Consider the following 22,641-nt stretch of genomic DNA (forward strand, 5'->3'; position numbering starts at 1 on the left):
GAAGGCACTAACTACTGATAGGCATAGTTGGCAAATGAAAGATTTTGATAGAGAACAAACAATGTATTTACCTTAATAGTGTTCAAAAGTCATAATATATATATAGCAGTTCATGACATCCATTCTTACAAATGTACTGTTTCTGATGGACACACGTACATATCATCCGCTCTCAAAAATCCCTCATCTCACTTCCCCACATCCACCACTGCTGGCGGCTCACCTCCAACTGCGCAACGCTACGCGCTGTTAACAGCCGACAGCCCAACACTACAATAGCGAATATTACAACAATGCCACCCAGCCACAGACTGCACACAGCACAGCCAGTGATTTTCATACAGAGCGCTACGTGGCGTTACCAATATAAGAACCTAAACAGCCTACCAGCCTAGTTGCAACAGCAATAGTGGACGCGTACTTGTCTACTGGTTCATTTAAGGAAACGTGGGATAGACCAGCAAAGAGCAGCATACAGGACTTGGTGACGCTGTGATGGCGGATATTCGATCACGAATGATCGCGGATATTCCATAACGAATGATCCAGGCTCCAAAGAAGTCGACTCGTGAACTGTCGCAACAAGTGAACATTTCGCTTCTGTCTTGTCAACGTGTTATACAACCTATAAGGATGAAGCCATACAAAATGACTTGTGTCCAAGAACTAAAGGAGGAAGATGAGGTAAAATGTGTGAATTATTGTACATCGATGTCAAACAGTTGAGAGTTCAATATTGGATACGTTGCGGTATTTCATGAGTAATGAAGCCTGGTTCCATCTGACAGGAACTGGTCAACAAACAATCCCTACACGATTGAGGCGGAGTCTTCTCACTGAGAAAAAAATCGGAGCATGGTGTGCCGTGTCAGCAAGTCGGATTGTGGGTCCCATATTTTTTGGAAGAACAGTAAACACTGTTGTGCATATGTGATCTTTGAGAAATTTTAAGCACAGTTGATACCCTCCCTCATGAAGGAACGTATGCCTTCTTTGAGCAGGGTAGGGTGACCTGTCACACTTCACGCAAGTCAAGCTCACGAGTTCATGAAAGAGTCACAGAAGAAAAGACTCTCAGCAAAGGATTGTGGTCACCGCATCGCCGGAACTAACAATTTTGTGACTTTTATCTGTGGGACAGTCTAAAGTGAAAAGTGTACGCAAACAATCCAATAACGTCAAAGACTTGAAGGACAATAGTCGCAATGAAATTCTGAAAATTCATGCGGCACATGTTGAGGCGCGCGCAAAAGTGGACTGACGCACAAGGTGGTAACTTGGTACGATCAAGGCTATAAATATAGACCTTTTCATTAGTTTATATATTATTTCTTTATTATCTAATTACTAAATGTTTATCTGTTTGTTGAACTGGTCGTAGCGGGCAACACGTCGTGCGAAATTGGCTAACAGTCTGTACTCGGGGCCGTTTTTCTATGCGCACCTCTCCACTTTAAGCACTGCATTTTAAACTTTTCAATACGTGATTTTTTGTTGAGTGGTACCACACTCAAATATCATCATCAGCTTAATGACAATTGCCAGGATGGGCTTTGGGCAATCCGGAAAAGAAGAGAATCGAAGGGTTTCTGAAGTGATATTCGATAAGTGCGTTCTAAATTTTGGGGATTGATGAAAGAAGAAACGGTTCTTCACAGAATCGACATGGAAAGAGTCACGTGACTAAGAGGAAGTAAAAAAAAAAGGACAGGATGATAGGACATGTCTTAAGACATCAGGGGATAACGTAAATGGCTCTAAAGGGAACTGTAAATGCAAAAGTGTAGGGAAAGTGAAGCATTGGAGTATATCCCAGAAATAGTCGATGGCGTTGAGTGTAAGTAATACTCTGGGATGAACATTTTGTCACAGGAGAGGAAACAGCAATTGGATAACATCAAATGATTTAAAAGACAAATGAGAAAAAACCTGAAAGGCTCACAGCAGTTCTTGGGTCTGTGTTTTGTGAAATCGCAGTCGTGCTATTTTACACACTGGCTATACTCGCGTGCTTCGCAACAGAAGTTAAAGAAGTGCCTTCGCATGTCATGGCTTTTTAGGTTTCCTTGCCACAAATTCGTTTTTCCTAGCCGAAGTGAAAGAATGCAGGGATCAGTCGTGAATAATATGAATTTATTGTAGATAGATTTAGACTATAGAATAGACATCACGAGCGCTTACATCACCCAGTGTGGTCACATCAGAATTGTGCTGAAACACGTATGTATCTTTCAAACTTGAATACAAAGTCACACCAATACACATATTGAGAAAAGGAACCAACGTTTCTGGCAGAAGACGAACAGGAACTCGTTTAGTCCATGCTCGCATTCTATCAGATATGCTGCTTACTCGTCACTACAGCATCATCAGCAAACACGCCTTCCCAATCTGCATGTTTAGGGACCACGAAGTGTCGGTCAGCCTGTTCACGCGGGGGAGGCGCCCGGGATCCGTGGAAGAGCTGAGTAAGTCAGTGAGCCACTGAGTCAGTCAGTCAGTCATCTCATTATGCGGCTTCTGCTAGTCACGTATGCGTATCGTGCGAAGGCGACAAAAGTACCTACACGAAGCGTATTTTTTCCAACCGGCTGCGAATTCTACAGAAATACTTGTCATCAATTTAATAATTGCTTTGTGCTGGTGGCTTTATTATTATCAAATCAAGCATTTTTATGTGACCTGTTTGATATTGCTACAGAGAAGAAGGAAATAAAAACGGAAGACGAAAACCGTGCATTTAGCGTTGGGTGGACCGGGATTCCGCGTTTATTAAGAACTTAAGTAACCTTCCGACCTGTCTTATTTATCAGGTGAATTCGGTTCATAACAAGAAATCAAACTTCGAGTGACGCCTTACAGATAATAACATGCCGTTTAGTACTAAATATCCTACTAATGTTGCAAGGAAGCAAGCAGTTGAGGAACTTTTGAGGAGTCAAGGAAAACCAAGTTCTGTATTCAGATACTGTATACAACCTTTAAACAATTTCATACGTTGTGCAGCCATCGCACAGCTGTCTCATTAATCGGATCTGAGAACGTTACGCCACCAGTGTGATATTTTTACCGCAACATGTTTCTGGAGTACGTTGTTCCGTTATCAAGTGCTACGAAACAAGGAAGCCAATCAATAAATCGCAATATTACACGTACAGAAAACCATATAAACATATTTATATCGTGTTGTATTACAACATACCATAAAGCTTCTGTGCTATCAGGCATCGTCCAAGGTATAATCTAGCAACAAACGCACGTTACCAAACATAAAACTCTTCCTAGAATGTCTCGGGTGGCATGATGATGATGTTTGGTTTGTGTAGCTCTCAACTGCGCGGTTATCAGCGCCCGTACAAATTCTCAGTCTTTCTTCAGTTTAATCTCGCCACTTCCTTGAATGGTGATGAAAACACAAACACCCAGTCCCCGAGCGGAGAAAATCTCCAACCCGGCCGGGAATCGAACTCGGGACCCTGTCTTCCAGAGACAGCACCGCTAGCCACCAGACCACGAGCAGTGGTCTCACTTTGGCGTCTTATACTCTCAAGGCACGAAAGGTAGTACTTTCCTGTAACGCATACGTCACAGTCACCCTTCCCCCCCCCCCCTCCACACGGAGCTACTATCATAAAATCTTTGCACAGTAAAAGTAACGTCCCAGTAAATTATAAAAAGCAATAGCACATCTATGTAGCAAATTGTGTATCCATACAAAATGACCAACGGAAAACAAGCCAAACGCCGCTAATGCGAATAAGTTGGTGGTCATTTGCCAAGCATTTAACACGCTGACTTATTTCCTTCTTAAAACGAACGAAATGTCTATTGTCTATAAATCTGACAACTACCCTGTACCCTCAAAGCGCAATACCCTCGTACTGATTGTGGTGTTACCCAACGAAGGCTGCTCATTGTTGAGGTACTTCGCCACCGCCGATGAGCCATTATAATGCTTTTTTAACCTTACTTAAGTTTCTTTCCGTTTGCGTCACGTACTTCTTTTCATAATCCTGATATTTTTATTTCGTAAACTTTTGTTTGCTAGGACGGAACTTTGGATGTCCATAGATCTTATGACAGACAGTAGTATTGTTGGGGACTGTCACGACGATTTGCAGGAACGTACTGTCTTTGGTAGGTAGAAGCAGCTGCCTTTACTTTACAACTACAGATGCTTTAAGGCATGTTGTATTATAAACCTAAACTCCGTCCGAGCAGTCCGTGAAAGCCCAACGAAACCGACCGACCGCCGTGTCATCCTCAGCCCACAGGCGTCACTCGATGCGGATACGGAGTGGTCAGCACACCGCTCTCCCGGCGTATGTCAGTTTCCGATACCTGAGCCGCTACTCCTCAGTCGAGTAGCTCCTCAGTTTGCCTCACAAGGGCTGAGTGCACCCCGCTTGCCAACAGCGTCCGGCAGGCCGGATGGTCACCCCTCCTAGTGCCAGCCCAGCCCGACAGTGATTAATTTCGGTGATATATGTTATATTATAGGACGATACAAATATTTTGTATGGTTGTCTGTACGAGAGTCCTGCAATTTATTGTTTTGTTTCCTTGTTTTATAGCACTTCATAAAGGAAAGATACAGTCCCGAAACATGTTGCGGGAAAAATTTCACATATTTGATAACTGGTAGCATAACGTGCTCAGTACTAATATTACTATTGCAAGTTTTGTCATCGGTAGAGGGTTTACTGAAAGTATACAAAAGGCTAAGACATAAAAAGTTGTTTTATAAATGCATCCGAAGAGCTGTTTCAGAATTTTAAGATTAGTCTAAAAAATTTGGGTTACGATTGCCTGTTAATACAGTGAAAGACAGAAGTGAAAATGTCCTCGAATGTAACCAGCGACCAAAGTCGGAGATCTTAAATTATTTTCGGCTTTATCAACTGTAGTTGTCGAGTCTTGTGACGTAATTCATATAGACTTATTTTATGTAGAGGTCCTACAGAAAAACCTTTAGCTTTATTGCCACTCAGAGGTGAAACTGTAAATTAGTGCAGAGAAAAACATCTTTTTGTACTAAATAACACTGTATGTGTTTCAACAGACGGGCGAAAAGTGTGACCAGCGTAAGGAAAGAGTTTGTTGCTAGTTTGAAGGAAAAAATTAGTGCCGAGATAGTTACTTATCGTTGCATCGTCCATCAAGAAGCGTGTTGTGGACAGATATTTCCGAAAGATATCTGCCAAGTTATGGATTTGTTAGAAGAATTTCTTTCATTAGAAAACAAATTATCTCTTTCAGCTCAAGATATTAAAAAAGAAACTTTCGTTCCCTTTCCAATCTTGATAATACACCGCTAAGATGATAAGTCTGTCATTGCCATTTGCTATTTCAAACACCTATTTCAAATATGAGGAAAGCTTTTCACACCATGTTTGAGGAACTCAGAAACAGCAAAGCGACATTAGCCTTCGTTAAAAATAAATAAAACAACTTTCAATACTACTATAACAGAATTAAATTTTTCCTCTTGATATTGACATTAGCAACATTAATATTCAATTGCTACATTTAAAAAATAAAGCCTTTTGTAGATCAAAATTTGAACGTATTTGTGTTGACATAGCTGTATTAGAGAAAAACAAGTGTGAACATAATTTATATCTCAAATGGTCTGGCTTGAAAGACTTTTAGAATGAGCATGATTTTAACACCTCGAATAGTATTCCAGATTCTTATAATCAGCTGCAATGAGTGGCGTTTGCTGGCCTTTCCTGTTTTGGTCTACACATTCATGCGAACTATCATATTCAAGCAGGAACGTTATCAAGAGTTAATTCGTAAGTCATGTTATAGGTGAGAACCTGTAATTGTGCCTGAAATTGAAAACAACATACAAACTTAACTTACCCAAACATTCTAAGGAGATGCAAGGCCATCGTTCATGCTAGTATTTATCAGTAATAGTAATGATTTAATTTTTTGGATACCTTACCATTTAATTTTATAAATAACTACTATAGTTATTAAGTGTACATTTGTAATTCTGTCAGGGTCTTCCGCAACAGTAGTAGGGACTGCTGATATTGCTGATATTGTTACTGAGAATGTCAAGGTCTGAATATTTGAAATTTCAGCGTTAATATTGATAACAGCCGTCTAAACGTGGGATGTGACTATGTGGACGAAATAACGGCTAATTTTAGCCACGCTTAACAGTGGAATAGTTTTATCCTGTCACATGCCGGAAACGTGGTACTCGGCACTACGCAACTTCCCTTGCCGCCGTAGATAGTGGTCGGCCGCCTTTGTTGACAACACGCAGGCGCAACGTGCGTGCACGTGGCGGCCCACGAGTGAGCAAGAGACGCTTTTCGTATATTAGTATGAGACTGTTTATATTTGATAACTAGACTTTAAACACAACAATAAATTTTGCAACTAAGGATATTTCTTACATATGCTCAAGCTCCCTGCGAGAGCCATTTCCGGACCCAGTGAACAACGCGAGCCATAGAAGTGTTAACTAAGAGGATCAGCAACAGAGAGATGGATTTTGGGGCGTCATATTTTGCGTCGATGGGGTATGCTATGTTTTTGTTTGTATGTTTAAACTGTAGATGTCTTTCCTGCATTCCATTGAAAGTAGTGATAATTGTAGCGAAGTTGGCGAGTGTGCTGAAGATCGCTGTTCTGTTGCTCTGCTGTGCCCAGGATGTCACCGTCGGCAATTTATTGTTTTATGGGGCCTACGGTGACATTGTCGGCGAAGCCAATGAATACGATACGACAGTCCTCTTTTCTGCACATTGTACATTCCATTATTGTATTTACGGCCCTCATGAAAACATCTCCAATCACACTGTGACTTTGTCTTCAAATTTTTAATATAGGCCGTTATTAACAACAACAACCGCGGCTGATATCCACTATGACCGTGAGGATCCAGTGAATTCATCGATTTTGGTTTTGATAACGTTTTTATTTCGTTAGTGACGTCATCCGTCCGTTGTTTCTTGAAGCATTTCCGCGTCCCCGTTCGCGATCGTGTATGGACCAGAGAAGCGGATCCGTCCATCATATTGGATTGCATTTTGGCTGTTTTATTCAATGACATACCGCGTTTTAGGTATGTATTGTTCTGACGGACACGGAATGTTCCGAGCTATTTAGCACCAATGCTTTTGTTATACGTTCATCTGAGAATATAATTTTTAGTACCATGAAACCAGCAGTGATCTAAAAGTAAAGCGCTAAAGACAGCTCAAGCCGTTTTTCAATACCCAAGAAATTATTGAGATTTGATTCGGGGAACTGTTTGAAAATCTAGAGCGTTGTTGGTGAGAGAGGGTAGCGATGGCCCTTCTTGATCGTAATAGTGGGTTACTTATTAGGTCGTAGCTCTTGCTTTAAACGATTCCTGGTATTATCACAGGCTCTCTGAGCAAAGTGTAATTGTTGCAGTAGCCTATAGATATATTATAATGTACTTTGATGTAATGAATTTAAAAAAATGTTCAAATGTCTGTGAAATCTTATGGGACTTAACTGCTAAGGTCATCAGTCCCTCAGCTTACATACTACTTAACCTAAATTATCCTAAGGACAAACACACACACCCATGCCCGAGGGAGGATTCGAACCTCCACCGGGACCAGCCACATAGTCCATGACTGCAGCGCCTCAGACCGCTCGGCTAATCCCGCTCGGCTGTAATGAATTTGCACATGGTAAAAAAAATGTACAGTCAGCATGCATCAAAAAATATCTGATCGACCTGAAATGTAATCTATTATTGAAATTTCGGAAAAGCACTTTTCAGGAGGAGTCGGAAAACATATTACTCTCCCCCCGTCACACACACACACACACACACACACACACACACACACACACACACACAACATACATCTTGCGTATTGACCACGAGGAGAAAATTGGAGAAATTAGAGCCAATAAAGAGGTTTATCGACAATCATTCTCCCCATGCACATTTCGCGAGTGCAACAGGGTTGGAGGGATCAGATAGTGGTACCGAACGTACCCTCCGCCACACACCATTAGGTGGCTTGCGAAGTTTGATGTATATGTAGATGTAATATGTGGTTACACATGAAATTATTAGTATATCACCGTAACCATACAAAAGAGATAGGAGAAATACCTTTCTGTATATAAGGTTACACAGTGAGTTTCTCATTCAGAAATTGTTTGCGAGAAGGTTGTATTACGTTTCGTGTGAGAAAAGGAACCGTCTACCAGCACTTGTCGCAACTTGTGACGAGCAGATTCCCGTTCTGTCGAGAGTATGGTTTATCGTTCCGCGGTATTGCTGCTAGCGTTCGTAGGGGTCCCATGACTGTGATCTGAATATACTTCAATGCTGTGCATGATGGCGATGGAGGACCTGAGAGGAAACCCAAACTCGTTTTCTTCGCTCAGCCCTGAATGACAAACGTGTGTGAATTCCTAAGGGACCAAACTACTGAGGTCATTAGTCCCTAGACTTAGAACTACTTAAACCTAATCAACCTAAGGACAGCACACACATCCAAGCCCGATGGAGGACTCGAACCTCCGGAGCAGGGGCCACGCCGTCCGTGACATGGCGCCTCAAACCGCGCAGCCATTCCGCGCGGCCCCTGAATGACCGCCAGCCGCGGTGGCCGAGCGGCTGTAGGCGCTTCAGTCCGGAACCACGCGACTGATACGGTCGCAGGTTCGAATCCTGCTTCGGGCATGGATGTGTGTGATGTCCTTAGGTTTGTTAGGTTTAAGTAGTTCTAAGTTCTAGGGGGACTCATGACCTCAGATATTAAGTACCATAGTGCTCAGAGCCATTTGAACCATTTGAACTTGAATGACCGTACGGACACGTCACGTACCTCGAATAAGAAAGTGGGTATGTGTGGAGCCAGACCAGTATCAACGAGGGCAGTACAAGGAAGTCTAGAGCATCACGAACTGCGACCATTGTTACAGTTACCTTTGACGCGTCAGCAGGAAGGTGGAAGCCTTAAGTGGTTCGATGAACGGCAACACTGCAACTAACAGTGGCACAACGTCGTCTTTTCAGAAGATTCCTGACTCTCCTTACAGTTTCAGACCCTGAGGACAACGAACGTTGCCAGATTGCATTCTTCGTCGTCATATGGGCCCAGCAAATGGCGTGCTAGTGTTGGATGGTATAGGGCAAACAAAAAGATCAACTTTTGGTTCGCAAAGCTACTAATCTTGACAGCAGCTACTACATTTCTGACGTGTCCTGTGTTCGAGGTCTCCTTGAAGTTATGTTTCAAGAACGTAAAGGAAGACTACATGTTAGCCATACTGACCTGACCTAACTCGGTGCACAACGTGATCTCCAAAGTCACCCTTTCACTGGAATCAACTGGCCATGCGTTGCGGAGTGGCTGGCACCATTTTCCAGCCGCTAAGACTGATAAACTCTAACACGAAACATCGTGGACATGGAACGTATCCGTATCTTTATACTAAGATGGTATCTGTGCTTTCGGACATGTCCGAAAGAACAGATACTATTGGTGACCATGCAGCTCGTTAGAATGAAATTACAATGAAATGAACACCCTTAGCTGCTTACAGGCGTTGGCATACGTCAACGGGGACAGATGAAAATGTGTGCCCCGACCGGGACTCGAACCCGGGATCTGCTGCTTACATGGCAGACGCTGTATCCATCTGAGCCACCGAGGACACAGACGATAGCGCGACTACAGGGATTTATCTCTGGCACGCCTTCCGCCAAACCCACATTCTCAACGTATTTTCCCACACTACTTCCATAGTGCCCCCGCCCATTATACTCATTGCTCGCGGCGCGTTGCCGATTCCAGTAAGAGTTCGGGCACTGTTTGTGCATTCGCACAGAAGAAGAAGATGGTCAAGTGGCCGGTGAGCCTTAAAGATATATATACTAAGATGGTATCTGTTCTTTCGGACATGGGGCACTACGAATGTAGTGCGGGACAATACGTTGAGAATGTGGGTTTCGCGGGAGGCGTTCCAGCGATAAATCCCTGCAGTCGCGCTCGGTGGCTCAGATGCATGGAGCGTCTGCCACGTAAGCATGAGATCCCGGTTTCGAGTCCCGGTGGGGGAACACATTTTCACCTGTCCCCGTTGACGTATGTCAACGCCTGTAAGCAGCTAAGGGTGTTCATTTCATTGTAATTGTATCCGTATCTGTCATCCTGACTCTCATCGACTTGATGCCCAGCGAGGCTAGGGCGATTACTGCTGCCACAGGTGGCAGCCCTGTCTGCTAAAGTATGTACACTGACAAAGTACCTGAAAATTTTATCACTGATTCGTCCTACTATTCTGTATAAGCCCAACGAATAAAATTTCGTTATTCGCTGTATTTGCTGGTGTTTTAATTTGAATGTCTAGCAGTGTAACCATTTCGGCTTCCCGCTGAGTATCACGTGGCGCGCACACGCCTGTTGCAGGTGGCTCGCGCCGACCCCTGCGAGCTGTGCCTGTGCCTGGCGGGAGACCTGTTCTGCTGGTGGCAGGACTGCCCCACGGCGTCGCCCGCCTGCAGGCAGAGCCCCGCCTTCGCCGCCGCCTGCGCAGGTCAGTCGAACCAGCGTCTGCACCCTCACCGGAGACCACCTTCTTACGGCACGGCTCTCACTGAGGCTGTAACACTGAGGCTGAAACTTCCTGGCAGATTAAAACTGTCTGCCGGGCCGAGACTCGAACTCGGGACCTTTGCCTTTCGCGGGCAAGTGCTCTACCAACTGAGCCACCCGAGCACGACTCACGCCCCGTCCTCACAACTTTACTTCTGCCAGTACCTCGTCTCCTACCTTCCAAACAAGGTATTGGCAGAAGTCGTGGGGACGGGGCGAGAGTCGTGCTCGGGTAGCTCAGTTGGTAGAGCACTTGCCCGCGAAAGGCAAAGGTCCCGAGTTCGAGTCTCGGTCCGGCACACAGTTTTAATCTGCCAGGAAGTTTCATATCAGCGCACACTCCGCTGCAGAGTGAATATCGAGGGCCACGCTGTAGATTTGATCAAGGAAATCGCTTGTCTTCTGTTCACTGTAATGTGACATGTTACCACATGGAGCGCCAGCATCGCTGCAGCGTTCTGTCGTATGTAGTGTTTTTATAAACATTGCCGGTAAATACAATTGGTGTGTGACGACAACTACAAAATTAATAGAAATGTATGAAACTGATGAGGTGCTTTACAACGTGAGGCACCCTGAATACAAAAATTAAGAATACAAAATTAAGAAGATTGGAGACCTGACCCAACCTAACCTAACCTAACATAACATAACCCTCTCCTGTAGCAAGGAATCAGAGTGTTACAGTGAGCCTGTCTTCTGAAGATGTAGCAGTTCTTAAGTGAATATAGTGGTTTGTGATATGAAGATATACTTCACTGAGCACATACAGAAATGTAGACTCGTCCATTCCTAAGTAATTGATGCACGACTTGACGTCTTCTACTGTAAGCTCACGTAACAAGTTTTGTTGAATGCTTCTATCGTGTCGTAAAACCCACAGCTTCACCCAGATTAGATTAGTTTTTCATTGATTGATGTACGACTTGACGTCTTCCACTGTAAGCTCACGTAACAATTTTTGTTGAATGCTTTTATCGTGTCGTCGTAAAACCCACGGGTTCACCCAGATTAGATTAGTTTTTAGTTCCATAGATCCGTGCTGAGGAGATCCTCGTGGATGTGAAACATGTCAATTTTTTTAAAAAAAATCTGAAACAACAATACGAATAGTATGAATAAATACAATCCATCATTTGTTTCTATTAAAAATTTCGTCAGTGGAGTAGGAGTTGGCCACTAGTAAGTCTTTCAGGCTCCTTTTAAACTGATCTTTATTTGTAACTAAATTTTTTATGTTTGCTGGCAGATCATTGAAGATGAGTGTTCCTGAGTAGTGTACCCCTTTTTGAACGAAAGTAAGTGCCTTTAAGTCTTTGTGCAAATCATTTTTGTTCCTGGTATTGTATGTATGGACTAAGTTGTTTGTTGAAAAAGATACATATTATTTAGGACAAATTTCATTAAGGAGTAAATGTACTGAGAGACAGTAGTTAGTATACCCAGTTCTTTGAAGAGGTTTCTGCAAGACGTCCATGAATTTACTCCACAAATAATACGTATTACACCCTTTTGGACTCTGAAAACTTTTGTTTGACTTGAAGATTTACCCCAAAATATTATACCATATGATATTATGGAATGAAAGTATGCAAGCTTTTTCATTTTTATGTTGCCTATGTCTGCTAATACTCGAATTGCAAATACAGATTTGTTAAGGCGTATCTGCAGTTCTGCGGTGTGCTCCTCCCAACTGAATTTATTATCAAGTTGTAATCCCAGGAATTTAAGACTGTCAACCTCGTATGTATGGTTCCTTTCCCCCCCCCCCCCCCCCCCACTTCTTTTTCGCATGTGCACACAATGAAATTGCTGTACGTGCAACTGCTGTGGTTAATAACAAGTTGTTGACAGCCATCTTGAACTTTGGCGAAATATTTGATGACAGTGTAATACCCCTTCTAGCGCTACGTCAAAGATCTTTGTTAAATATATTTCACGGAATATTTGATCACATCTTTGATCAAATCTTTGACAAAGAAATTTGATAGTGTAATATCGGCCTAAGCCATGTCTCCGCAATATCCTTTCTTTGAGGACTGCTTGTTCTGCAAGGTTCGCAGGAGGGCTTCTGTAAAGTTTGGAAGGTAGGAGACGAGGTACCGGCAAAAGTAAAGTTGTGAGGACGGGGCGTGAGTCGTGCTCGGGTAGCTCAGGTGGTAGAGCACTTGTCGGCGAAAGGCAAAGGCCCCGAGTTCGAGTCTCGGTCCGGCACACAGTTTTAATCTGCAACGAAGTTTCATATCAGCGCACACTCCGCTGCAGAGTGAAAATCTCATTCTGGAATACTAAGGCTATTCGAAAAGTAAGTTCCGATTAATCGTGAAATGGAAACCACTGTGATAATTAGAAATGGTTATCTGCAACAGTTAGCTGCAGCTTCCAGCCACTGCTCTCAGTAGTCACCACTCCGACTTAGACATTTGTCGTAGCGTTGTACCAACTTTCCAATATCCTCGTCGTAGAAGGCAGCCGCCTGTGCTTCCCGTCAATTCTCTACGCTCATCTATGGCTCTTTGTCGGCGCGAAAATGTTGTCTTCATAGCCAGTAATTAATGTGAGCAAAGATGAAACACAGAAGGAGCCAATTACGGGCCGTAGTGGGATGATCATATACTTCCCATCGAAAACGCTGCAGGACCATTTTCATTGGCCCTGCAGATTGCGACCGAGAATTGTCACGAAGTAGGAAACGTATGACAGTTCTGTAATGTGGGCTGCATAACATCAGGCGAAATCTCTCACCAGGACACTATTTCCTACGCATTTTTATGCGTTCACCATACGTTCAGAACTGAAAAGAGCGAAGTGATGCAACCGACAGGCATATCAGAGACACTGTCGAACACATACGTACAAAGCTTTATTAGATTTTCACTGTGGTTTCCATTTCTTGACCGATCGGAACTTACTCTCCGAATAACCCTCGTATACGCGATAGATATACACTGCGATTTTTGCGATACGACGCAGAAGCAGCCTGTATTGGTGGAGCGCATAGAAATATAGTTGGAGCGATTCAATCACATCTTACTGGAAAGGCACCTACACAGTTCTCCGTTGTATCGCCCGGTGCAACACGGAATGCTGGTTGCTGCGTGCAATTGCATCCTGTGATACATGGGGAGGGAACTTTCAACTCATCTTAGGTGGCTCAAAAAATAGTTTTATGTATGTGAAGCAATGCTATATCTGTCTTTGTACTTAGTTTCTCAGTAAAAGATTTACTATTAGCGTAAGTGAAGCAATGCTATATCTGTCTTTGTACTTAGTTTCTCAGTAAAAGTTTTACTATTAGCGTAAAAAATTAAAAATCTCTGTTTTGGGATTCTCTTGTGTTCCGAGTATGGAATATTTCTCATTCTATTTTGAGGAAACTATTCGATAAAAAAACAGTTGAGTTCTTATTGCATCTTAGTCTGTTAACGCAGCTTGATAATGAGGTGTTTCCATTGGTTATTTTGCTATTTTCAAATTAAGTGTAACACACATATATTCTGAGTAGTTTGAAGTAACAACTGTAGTCGCTGCCCTGCTTACATTTCGTGCAATTTAGATTACACAATTCTGTGTACGAAACGTAGCTAACATACCGAAATTGGTTCAAATGGCTCTGAGCGCTATGGGACTCAACTTCTGAGGTCATCAGTCGCCTAGAACTTAGAACTACTTAAACCTAACTAACCTAAGGACATCACAAACATCCATGCCCGAGGCAGGATTCGAACCCGCGACTGTAGCGGTCTTGCGGTTCCAGACTGCAGCGCCTTTAACCACACGGCCACTTCGGCCGGCATACCGAAATTGGCTTTAACCCTAGACTGATTGGTTAATTTGTGGGAGGGGCCTAATAACGAGGTCATCGGTCCCATCGAATTAGGGAGGGATGGGGAAGGAAGTTGGCCATTCCCTTTCAAAGGAATTTGCCTGAAGCGGTTTAGAGAAATCACGGAAAACCTAAATCAGGATGGCCGGACACGGGTTTGAACAGTCGTCCTCTCGAATGTGAGTCCAGTGTGCTAACCACTGAGTCGCTCGGTCTTTAACGCTAGAAGGAGATTCCACTCTAGAGTAAATACTTGACTCATTTGCAAGTTTAACAAAGAATTTCGCCAAAAAGCATTGCAAACTGAGAAGATATTTTATTTTATGATCGCTACCAGTTTCCGCAATTCATTATGCCATCTTCAGGCTCCATATGCACCTCACAGGTGTGCTCAGCTGCAGTCATGTTTTTTAAGCAAGCACTTGAGAATTCACAGTCCAGAAACAAACGGCCCCAGTACGCTAATATCAATTATGTTCTACAGTTGCATATGGAGCCTGAAGATGGCAAAATGAATTACCGAAACTGGCAGAGAAAATAAAATAACCCTCAATTTTCATGACTGTTTGGGGAATTTTTTCGTCGAATATTTGACCTGCCGCTATTCCGCGTCGACAATGGATCGGCAGAGACTTTTGGAAGTTGTCTCTAAATTCCCAAATCCAATCTTCACCGAGGATGTAGAGCATATATTATTACCACCAACTTTCAAATCGTGTAATGATCATCATTCAAAGATAAGGGATATAAGAGCTCGTACTGAGACGTTCAGACAGTCGTTTTTCCTTCGCGCGATCAGCGAGCGGAACAGAGGGGGGGAAATATGACTTTGACGCGAATTGTGCCCTCCGCCACACGCCGCTTGGTGGCTAACGGATTATATATGTAGATGCAGATGTAGAAGCTGGCAGCGACCCGCCACACGGAAGGCTATTGCCGCCTGCTTTGTCTGCTGCTTCTTGTATCGCTCCTGTGGGAACACGAGTGCTGCGTGGATAGCTATCACGTTGTGTGACCTGTACTGCAAAACGTCGTCTCCAATATCGTATCACCTCAGCGAGAACAGTGCCTACCACCACTCTGCTTTAACCCACAAGTGTGATAGGATCGCTGTTGTTCTCTAGACACACAAATAATTTGGGGACAGGTTACTTGCTCATGATGCCGTGGTGTATGGTAAGGTGCCGAAGTTGTGTGACTCTAGGAAGATACAAGGCGACTTAGACAAAATTTCCAGTTGATGAATGGCAGCTAGCCCTAAACGTGGAAAAAATGTAAGTTAATGCGGATGAGTAGGGAGATCAAACCTGAAATGTTCAGATACAGTATTACTAATGTCCCGCTAGAAACAATCAAGTCGTTTGAATAACGTTTCAAAGCGATATGAGATGGTAGAATTTTAGGAAAGAGTGGTTCACCTGTAAAGGAGACCGCATATAGGACCCTGGTGCAATCCATCCTTGAGTACTGCTCGAGTGTTTGGGATCCATGCCAGGTCGGATTGAAGGAAAACATCGAAGCAATTCAGAGGCGGGATGCTAGATCTGTTACTGGTACATCCGAACAACATGTAAGTGTTACGGAGATGCTTCGGGAACTCAAATGGGCATCCCTGTAGGGAAGGAGTCGTTCTTTTCCAGAAACACTATTGAGAAAATTTAGAGAAGCGGCATTTGAAGCTACGAGGAATTAGGACCCATACGGAGGCAAACGGACAGTCGTTTTCCCCTCGTTCTATTTACGATGGGAACGGGAGAGGAAATGACAAGTGGTGGTACAGCGTACTCTCCACCACGCACCGTACGGTGGCTTGAGGAGTGTCTTTGTCGAGATAGATGTAGACGAAGTGTACACGTTTTCACTTTGTTCTGCTCATCCTTCAGTACGGAGGGTGTCTGCCTACTTCCAGAAAGTTGCAGCATAGTGAGAGGAATACGGAATCCTGTGTCACCTGGTTGCCATCGTGGAAATCAATCCCATTTACCACAAACACTATAGCACCTCGTAAGCACGCAGCACAAAAAATTGGTCACCGACAGGGGACATCACGTTAATACCATAGGATTAATTTTGGCCTCAGTTCAGCGAGGAAGAGAGTCCACGACTTTCTTTAGGAACGCCAAACCAGTTCAAACTATTGATAATTCGGTACAGCTGTTAAATTTTTGGGATTTTTCATTAATGTATTTCCATTATAGTCCAATATAGTCCCATTGGATTATGGTCGGGTGACTTAGAGGGCCGGTCGAGGTGCGAGAGGATACTTGAATGTTTCCAAAACTGGGAACGTTTGCGTACATTCTGGTGAAGACGGCAACTGTCATCTTGGAAGACGGTTATCTTCAAGCTGTCTTGAAGATGTGAAACGAGGGGCAACACTGGAAACGTTAGAAAAAAATTCTAGTTTGTGTTCATGGTAAACTGAATGAATGAGTCGAAGTTGTGGTACGACAACCACCACTAAAACATCACAGATTCAACTGTGGCTTGAATTAGTATCTCCACATATTACAATGTAAATTGCCTCATTGGGCCATCGGCTGCTGTACAGTTCGAAGAAATTGGGAGCTTGCAGCCGGTCGTTGTCATCTACACTCCACAATATCGTGACTGGATACTAGATAATGCTAGATATCAGAAATGAGCTCTGAGTACTCGCCAGCGGTTCCTGTGATATCAGCTCCAACTCGCCATCTCCGTATGCTCGGAGACTCTACTCGTGAGTTTACGGCACTGCCCATCTGAAAACTCATCACTTTAGTCTGTTGTCTGGCACAAATGGACTATGCCGGCGTACAGAGAAGAGCAAATACACGAGTTCGCAAGCATAACCGACTACTCGTTGCATTGCCACTATACATGCAACCATTGACGATTATTATATACTGACCGATGAGTAAGCAGTGCACAGTGTTCTCTTTACACACACACACACACACACACACACACTTGCGTGTGTACATGTGTGTGGACTCGCCTGAGTGTGCATGTTTATCTATGCATATGTAAAAACTTGTTTCGAAGACTGCTGTGAATTTATTTTAATATTTAATCTCTATTCAGAGACTGCCTAACAATTACGTTGGCATAACTCGTACTTTCAACACATCATTGGGTCTGTGACGATAGCAGAATAAAATAGAGCCGCGTGGGATTAGCCGATTAGCCGAGCGGTCTAGGGCGCTGCAGTCATGGACTGTGCGGCTGGTCCCGGCGGAGGTTCAGTCCTCCCTCGGGCATGGGTGTGTGTGTGTTTGTCCTTAGGATAATTTAGGTTAAGTAGTATGTAAGCTTAGGGACTGATGACCTTAGCGGTTAAGTCCCATAAGATTTCACACATTTGAACAAGGAAACGGAACATAAGGGCGAAGTGTATCCTCTAAATGGTGAGTAATGATTAAAAGAAATTTACAGCAGTCTTAGAAAATGTTACAGGAATGAATGATAAGTTACCCAACTCGCTGTTAGCCCATAAACCCAAGTTGCCATGATCAAAAGATCGTAGTGAAATAATACCTCTGTGCCCAGTTTTCTTACGACGGAGCATACATGCTCTCTTATTTTGCTGTTGCAATAAACAAGAATACAAACACTCTGTTTGCATTGGAAAAAATTTGTTTTTTATCTGAACCTGTACTACACCATCGAACTTATTACAGATATCCTCTAATGGAGCACACTGGAATTGTGTACACCTCATCGTTTAATTTCCGGCTTACACCCTCCATAGTCCCACAATAAACATTTTCCGTAGAGGCCATCTGACAGTCAGGCATTTCGTCTTCCCTTAAGACAGTAAGATCGTGCATTCATGTGTTGTTGTTGTGGTCTTCAGTCCTGAGACTGGTTTGATGCAGCTCTCCATGCTACTCTATCCTGTGCAAGCTTTTTCATCTCCCAGTACCTACTGCAACCTACATCCTTCTGAATCTGCTTAGTGTATTCATCTCTTGGTCTCCCTCTACGATTTTTACCCTCCACGCTGCCCTCCAATACTGCAATACGTGCACTCATCTTCCGTACTAAATCACGATTAGCCTTACTCCAGTACTCTTCACTAACAGAGAACAAGTCGACGAGTAGGAAGCGACTGTAGCACCACCGTTCCTCCGACTCGTCATAATTTGTGGACCTGTAGTGAGAAGGAAGGAAGCCGGTGCATCACTGACTTAACATCAGCACCTTGATTTCTGATCACTCCCTTTCTGAGCTCTACTACACACCTGGCAGTTATCCTCAAGTGAGCCATCGAAGACTTTTTCTTTTACTTTATTGTTATTTCATTCCCCTTTCCATATGTGGGTGAGGGTTACGGGGGGGGGGGGGGGGGGGGGAGGCTGTCAGCGGTACAATATTCTGCTCTTTAGCGAAGAAGCATTTTCCAAATATAATGGAAATGAGAAGAAACGTTGTTAAAGGAGGAACCTTACATATGATTTTAAAAACAACGAATAGGATGAATTTTGTTGCCATATACGTAAAGTATTTCTGAAAGTATTTGTATGGAGTGTAGCCTTGTATGGAAGTGAAACATGGACGATAAATAGTTTGGTCAAGAAGACAATAGAAGCTTTCGAAATGTGGTGCTACGGAAGAATGCTGAAGATTATATGGTTAGATCACATAACTAATGAGGAAGTATTGAATAGGATTGGGGAGAAGAGAAGTTTGTGGCACAACTTGACTAGAAGAAGGGATCGGTTGGTAGGACGCGTTCTGAGGCATCAAGGGATCACCAATTTAGTATTGGATTGGAGGGCAGCGAGGAGGATAAAAATCGTTGACGGAGGCCAAGAGATGAATGCACTAAGTGCATTCAGAAGGATGTGTGTTGCAGTAGGTACTGGGAGATGAAGCAGCTTGCACAGTATAGAGTAGCATGGAGAGCTGCATGAAACCAGTCTCAGGACTGAAGACCACAACAACAACAACAACTACTACTTACTACTACTACTACCTAAAAATCGCTAGGACTGTTAAAAATCAAAGGACAGATAGCTAAAACGACGAAAATATACACATTTTAAAAACACGCTGCAGAATAGATTTATTTCTTCTAACAAAAGCACTACAGTTTCATTTAAAATTTGAAGGGCCTTCACTGGGTGAGAAGGATTTCAGGAGGAAAGAATATGTTTCATAGGGTTGAGGGGAATGGGTAGAAAAGATAAGAGTATGTTAATTATGATATTATGGAGATTTAGGTAAGTGTTGGGTTTGACAGTGGGAAGACAGATCATGGAAAACGCAGAAGGTGAGGAAGAGTTTGGTGTGTGGGTAAGGTAGTGGTAACAAGAGAAAAGGAATGGGGACGGATGGAGGGGGAAAATGGAGAGGACCCTTCATATGGAGAGGGAAAGGTAGGGAAGAGTCAAAGATGGCAGGAGGGATAAATATCGGGGCTGATCTTACTGTTTGGGAAAGGGAGTGGTTGAATTTTCTTTGGGATAGAATATGGAGTGCGTGTAGCTGTAGGTATGGTGGGATATGTTTGTAAATGAGCGGCAGTATACCAGGGGTAGTGATCAGAGGGGAGACAATGAGGTTATTGAAATCTAGTTTGCAGATAGTATAGGAGATGGAGAGACATTCGATGTTAATTACGATAGGTAGAATTTGATGAGATAGGAAAGGACCCATGTGAGGGGAGACAGACGGATTCTTAAAAAAGAGATGGAGTGCATGACGATCGACGATTTGGAGGGACTTACAGATCTTTCCTGCGGATAACAGTGCACCATTTGCATAGCAGAAGCTGGGTCAGATCAGGTTTTTGCAGGTGTGGAGAATAGTGGAGGGGTGTAATCCCCAAGTTCGGCCAGTTGTTAGTGATAGCCGATTGTGGACTTTCTTTTCGATCGCTGGTAGGTGACGTTTTCATAGTAGTTGCTGGTCGAGGGTCAATGCAAAACATTTTACTATATTATTTAACTAGATAGGGTCGTCGTAAGTGGTAAAGTAAAACTTATGGAGACGAGGTTTTGCAGAGGTTGATATTGAGGAGCCATTGGCTGCACAGGGAGGTAAACTCATTGAGGTATATTTGGAGGAATCGTTGAGATTTCTGGAGCGTAGGGGGTTGTTGTTGTTGTGGTCTTCAGTCCTGACACTGGTTTTATGCAGCTGTCCATGCTACTCTATCCTGTACAAGCCTCTTCATCTCCCAGTACCTACGTCCTTCTGAATCTGCTTAGTGTATTCATCCCTCGGTCTCCCTCTACGGTTTTTACCCTCCACGCTGCCCTCCAATACTAAATTGGTGATCCCTTGATGCCTCAGAACATGTCCTACCAACCGATCTCTTCTTCTAGTCAAATTGTACCACAAACTTCTCTTCTCCCCAATCCTATTCAGTACTTCCTCATTAGTTATGTGATCTACCCATCTAATCTTCAGCGTAGAGGGGAGAGCAAGGAAAGCGGTGTCATCAGCATACTGAGGGAGGTGGACTTCTGAAAGAGGTTCTGGCATATCAGCGGTGTACAGGAGATATAGGAGAGGAGAAGGACGGAGTCTTGGGGCACTCCTGCAGTGGGATGAAACGTACGGTAAGACGAAGACATCCTCCGTTCCACTATATAAAACACGCTATGAGTGTTCCGCGCATGTGTGAAGGCCGTAACAGACTGACCACACTACTGTGCGGCAGCCCCGTCGGTAAAACTGCGGATCTCAGCTGTCCAGACCGTTGCCGCTTGCCGTGGCCATCAGTATACTCTGTCGTCTTCACTTAAAGCAACTCTTGGAAATGAAAAGGTACCACACATTACCTACATGGTAGCCGCAGTCACGGTTCATCAGACATGCCAACATGCGTATTTCCACAGATTCCAGAAAGATGATTCTGCGGCCAAAAATTGTTTCATCGTATTCTATTGAATTTACGATGCAGGTATCATGTTCGCCAATAGCAGACTTGCTTGGTTACAATAGCAAGTGCAATGTTAATGTGGTTTTGCCTTTGGTTTTGCCTGTATAAGCTATACCACACTGTCACACTGTCAATAACAAATTTCCTTCACTGATTCCAACAGGTAGCAATTCTTAGATTCTCTTTATCAACTTACTGGTACTTGGTTTTAACAGAATGTGCGTCGTTAAACTGCCTGGCAGAATATCCGTTTTCTCCTAACACTGTGTTTATGTGGGCAACCTCTCTGGGGAAAACTATATTCATCTGTGTAAGCTCTGCGTATAAGCGTTTTAAGCACACCCATAGTTTGCGAAGAGTGGAGAGAGCTCGGCGATTTTGTCTTTTTGACTCATCAGTCATCTGACTGCTTTGAAGTGACCCTCCACGAATTCCTCTCCTGTGCTAACTTTTTCATCTCAGAGTATTACTTGAAACTCAAGTCCTCAGTTACTTACTGGATGTATTCCAATCTATGTCTTCCCCTACAGTTCTTACCCTCTACACCTCCCTCTAGTACTACGGAAGTTGTTCCCTGATGCCTTAACAGGTGTCCTATCATCCTGTCCTTCCTTCTTCTCAGTGTTTTCCACATACTCATTTCTTCGGCGACTCTACGGAGAACCTCATCATTCCTTATCTTGCCCGCGAAAGGCAAAGGTCCCGAGTTCGAGTCTCGGCCCGGCACACAGTTTTAATCTGCCAGGAAGTTTCAAAACATGGATTGTGGGAAAACCTAAAGAGAAGGGCAGCCTGGGGCATGATTCCAGAATGAGATTTTCACTCTGCAGCGGAGTGAAAATCTCATTCTGGAAACATCCCCCAGGCTGTGGCTAAGCCATGTCTCCGCAATATCCTTTCTTTCAGGAGTGCTAGTTCTGCAAGGTTCGCAGGAGAGCTTCTGTAAAGTTTGGAAGGTAGGAGACGAGGTACTGGCAGAAGTAAAGTTGTGAGAACGGGGCGTGGGTCGTGCTTGGGTAGCTCAGTTGGCAGAGCACTTGCCCGCGAAAGGCAAAGGTCCCGAGTTCGAGTCTCGGTCCGGCACACAGTTTTAATCTGCCAGGAAGTTCCATATCAGCGCACACTCCGCTGCAGAGTGAAAATCTCATTCTGGAATCCATTACTGCCATACAATGCTGTACTCCAAACGTACACTCTCAGAAACTTCATTCTCAAGTTAGGTCCTGTGTCTGATACTAGTAGGCTTCCCTTAGCCAAGAATACTCTTTTTTCCAGTGCTGGTTTGCAGTTGATGTCTTCCTTGTTTCGTCCGGTAAGGGTTATTTGCT

At 43.7% G+C, this 22,641-nt stretch overlaps 1 protein-coding gene and 2 non-coding genes across 3 annotated transcripts in view; 2 read left to right on the forward strand and 1 right to left on the reverse strand.

The window, feature by feature from the left end:
- The window catches only part of LOC126458607 (uncharacterized), a 799,633-nt gene that overhangs the window by 678,151 nt on the left and 98,841 nt on the right, over window positions 1-22,641 (forward strand). The window contains exon 3 of the mRNA XM_050095765.1: window positions 10,431-10,557. Coding sequence (XP_049951722.1) covers window positions 10,431-10,557 — 127 coding nt within the window. The remainder of the gene's footprint in view (window positions 1-10,430; window positions 10,558-22,641) is intronic.
- Trnas-cga (transfer RNA serine (anticodon CGA)) lies at window positions 10,666-10,740 on the reverse strand. The gene has a single exon. It is a non-coding gene; the product is annotated as a tRNA-Ser (tRNA).
- On the forward strand, window positions 10,842-10,916 carry Trnas-cga (transfer RNA serine (anticodon CGA)). Its single transcript has one exon. It is a non-coding gene; the product is annotated as a tRNA-Ser (tRNA).

Source organism: Schistocerca serialis, chromosome 2 (genome assembly GCF_023864345.2).
Source record: "Schistocerca serialis cubense isolate TAMUIC-IGC-003099 chromosome 2, iqSchSeri2.2, whole genome shotgun sequence".
Classification (NCBI taxonomy): domain Eukaryota; kingdom Metazoa; phylum Arthropoda; class Insecta; order Orthoptera; family Acrididae; genus Schistocerca; species Schistocerca serialis.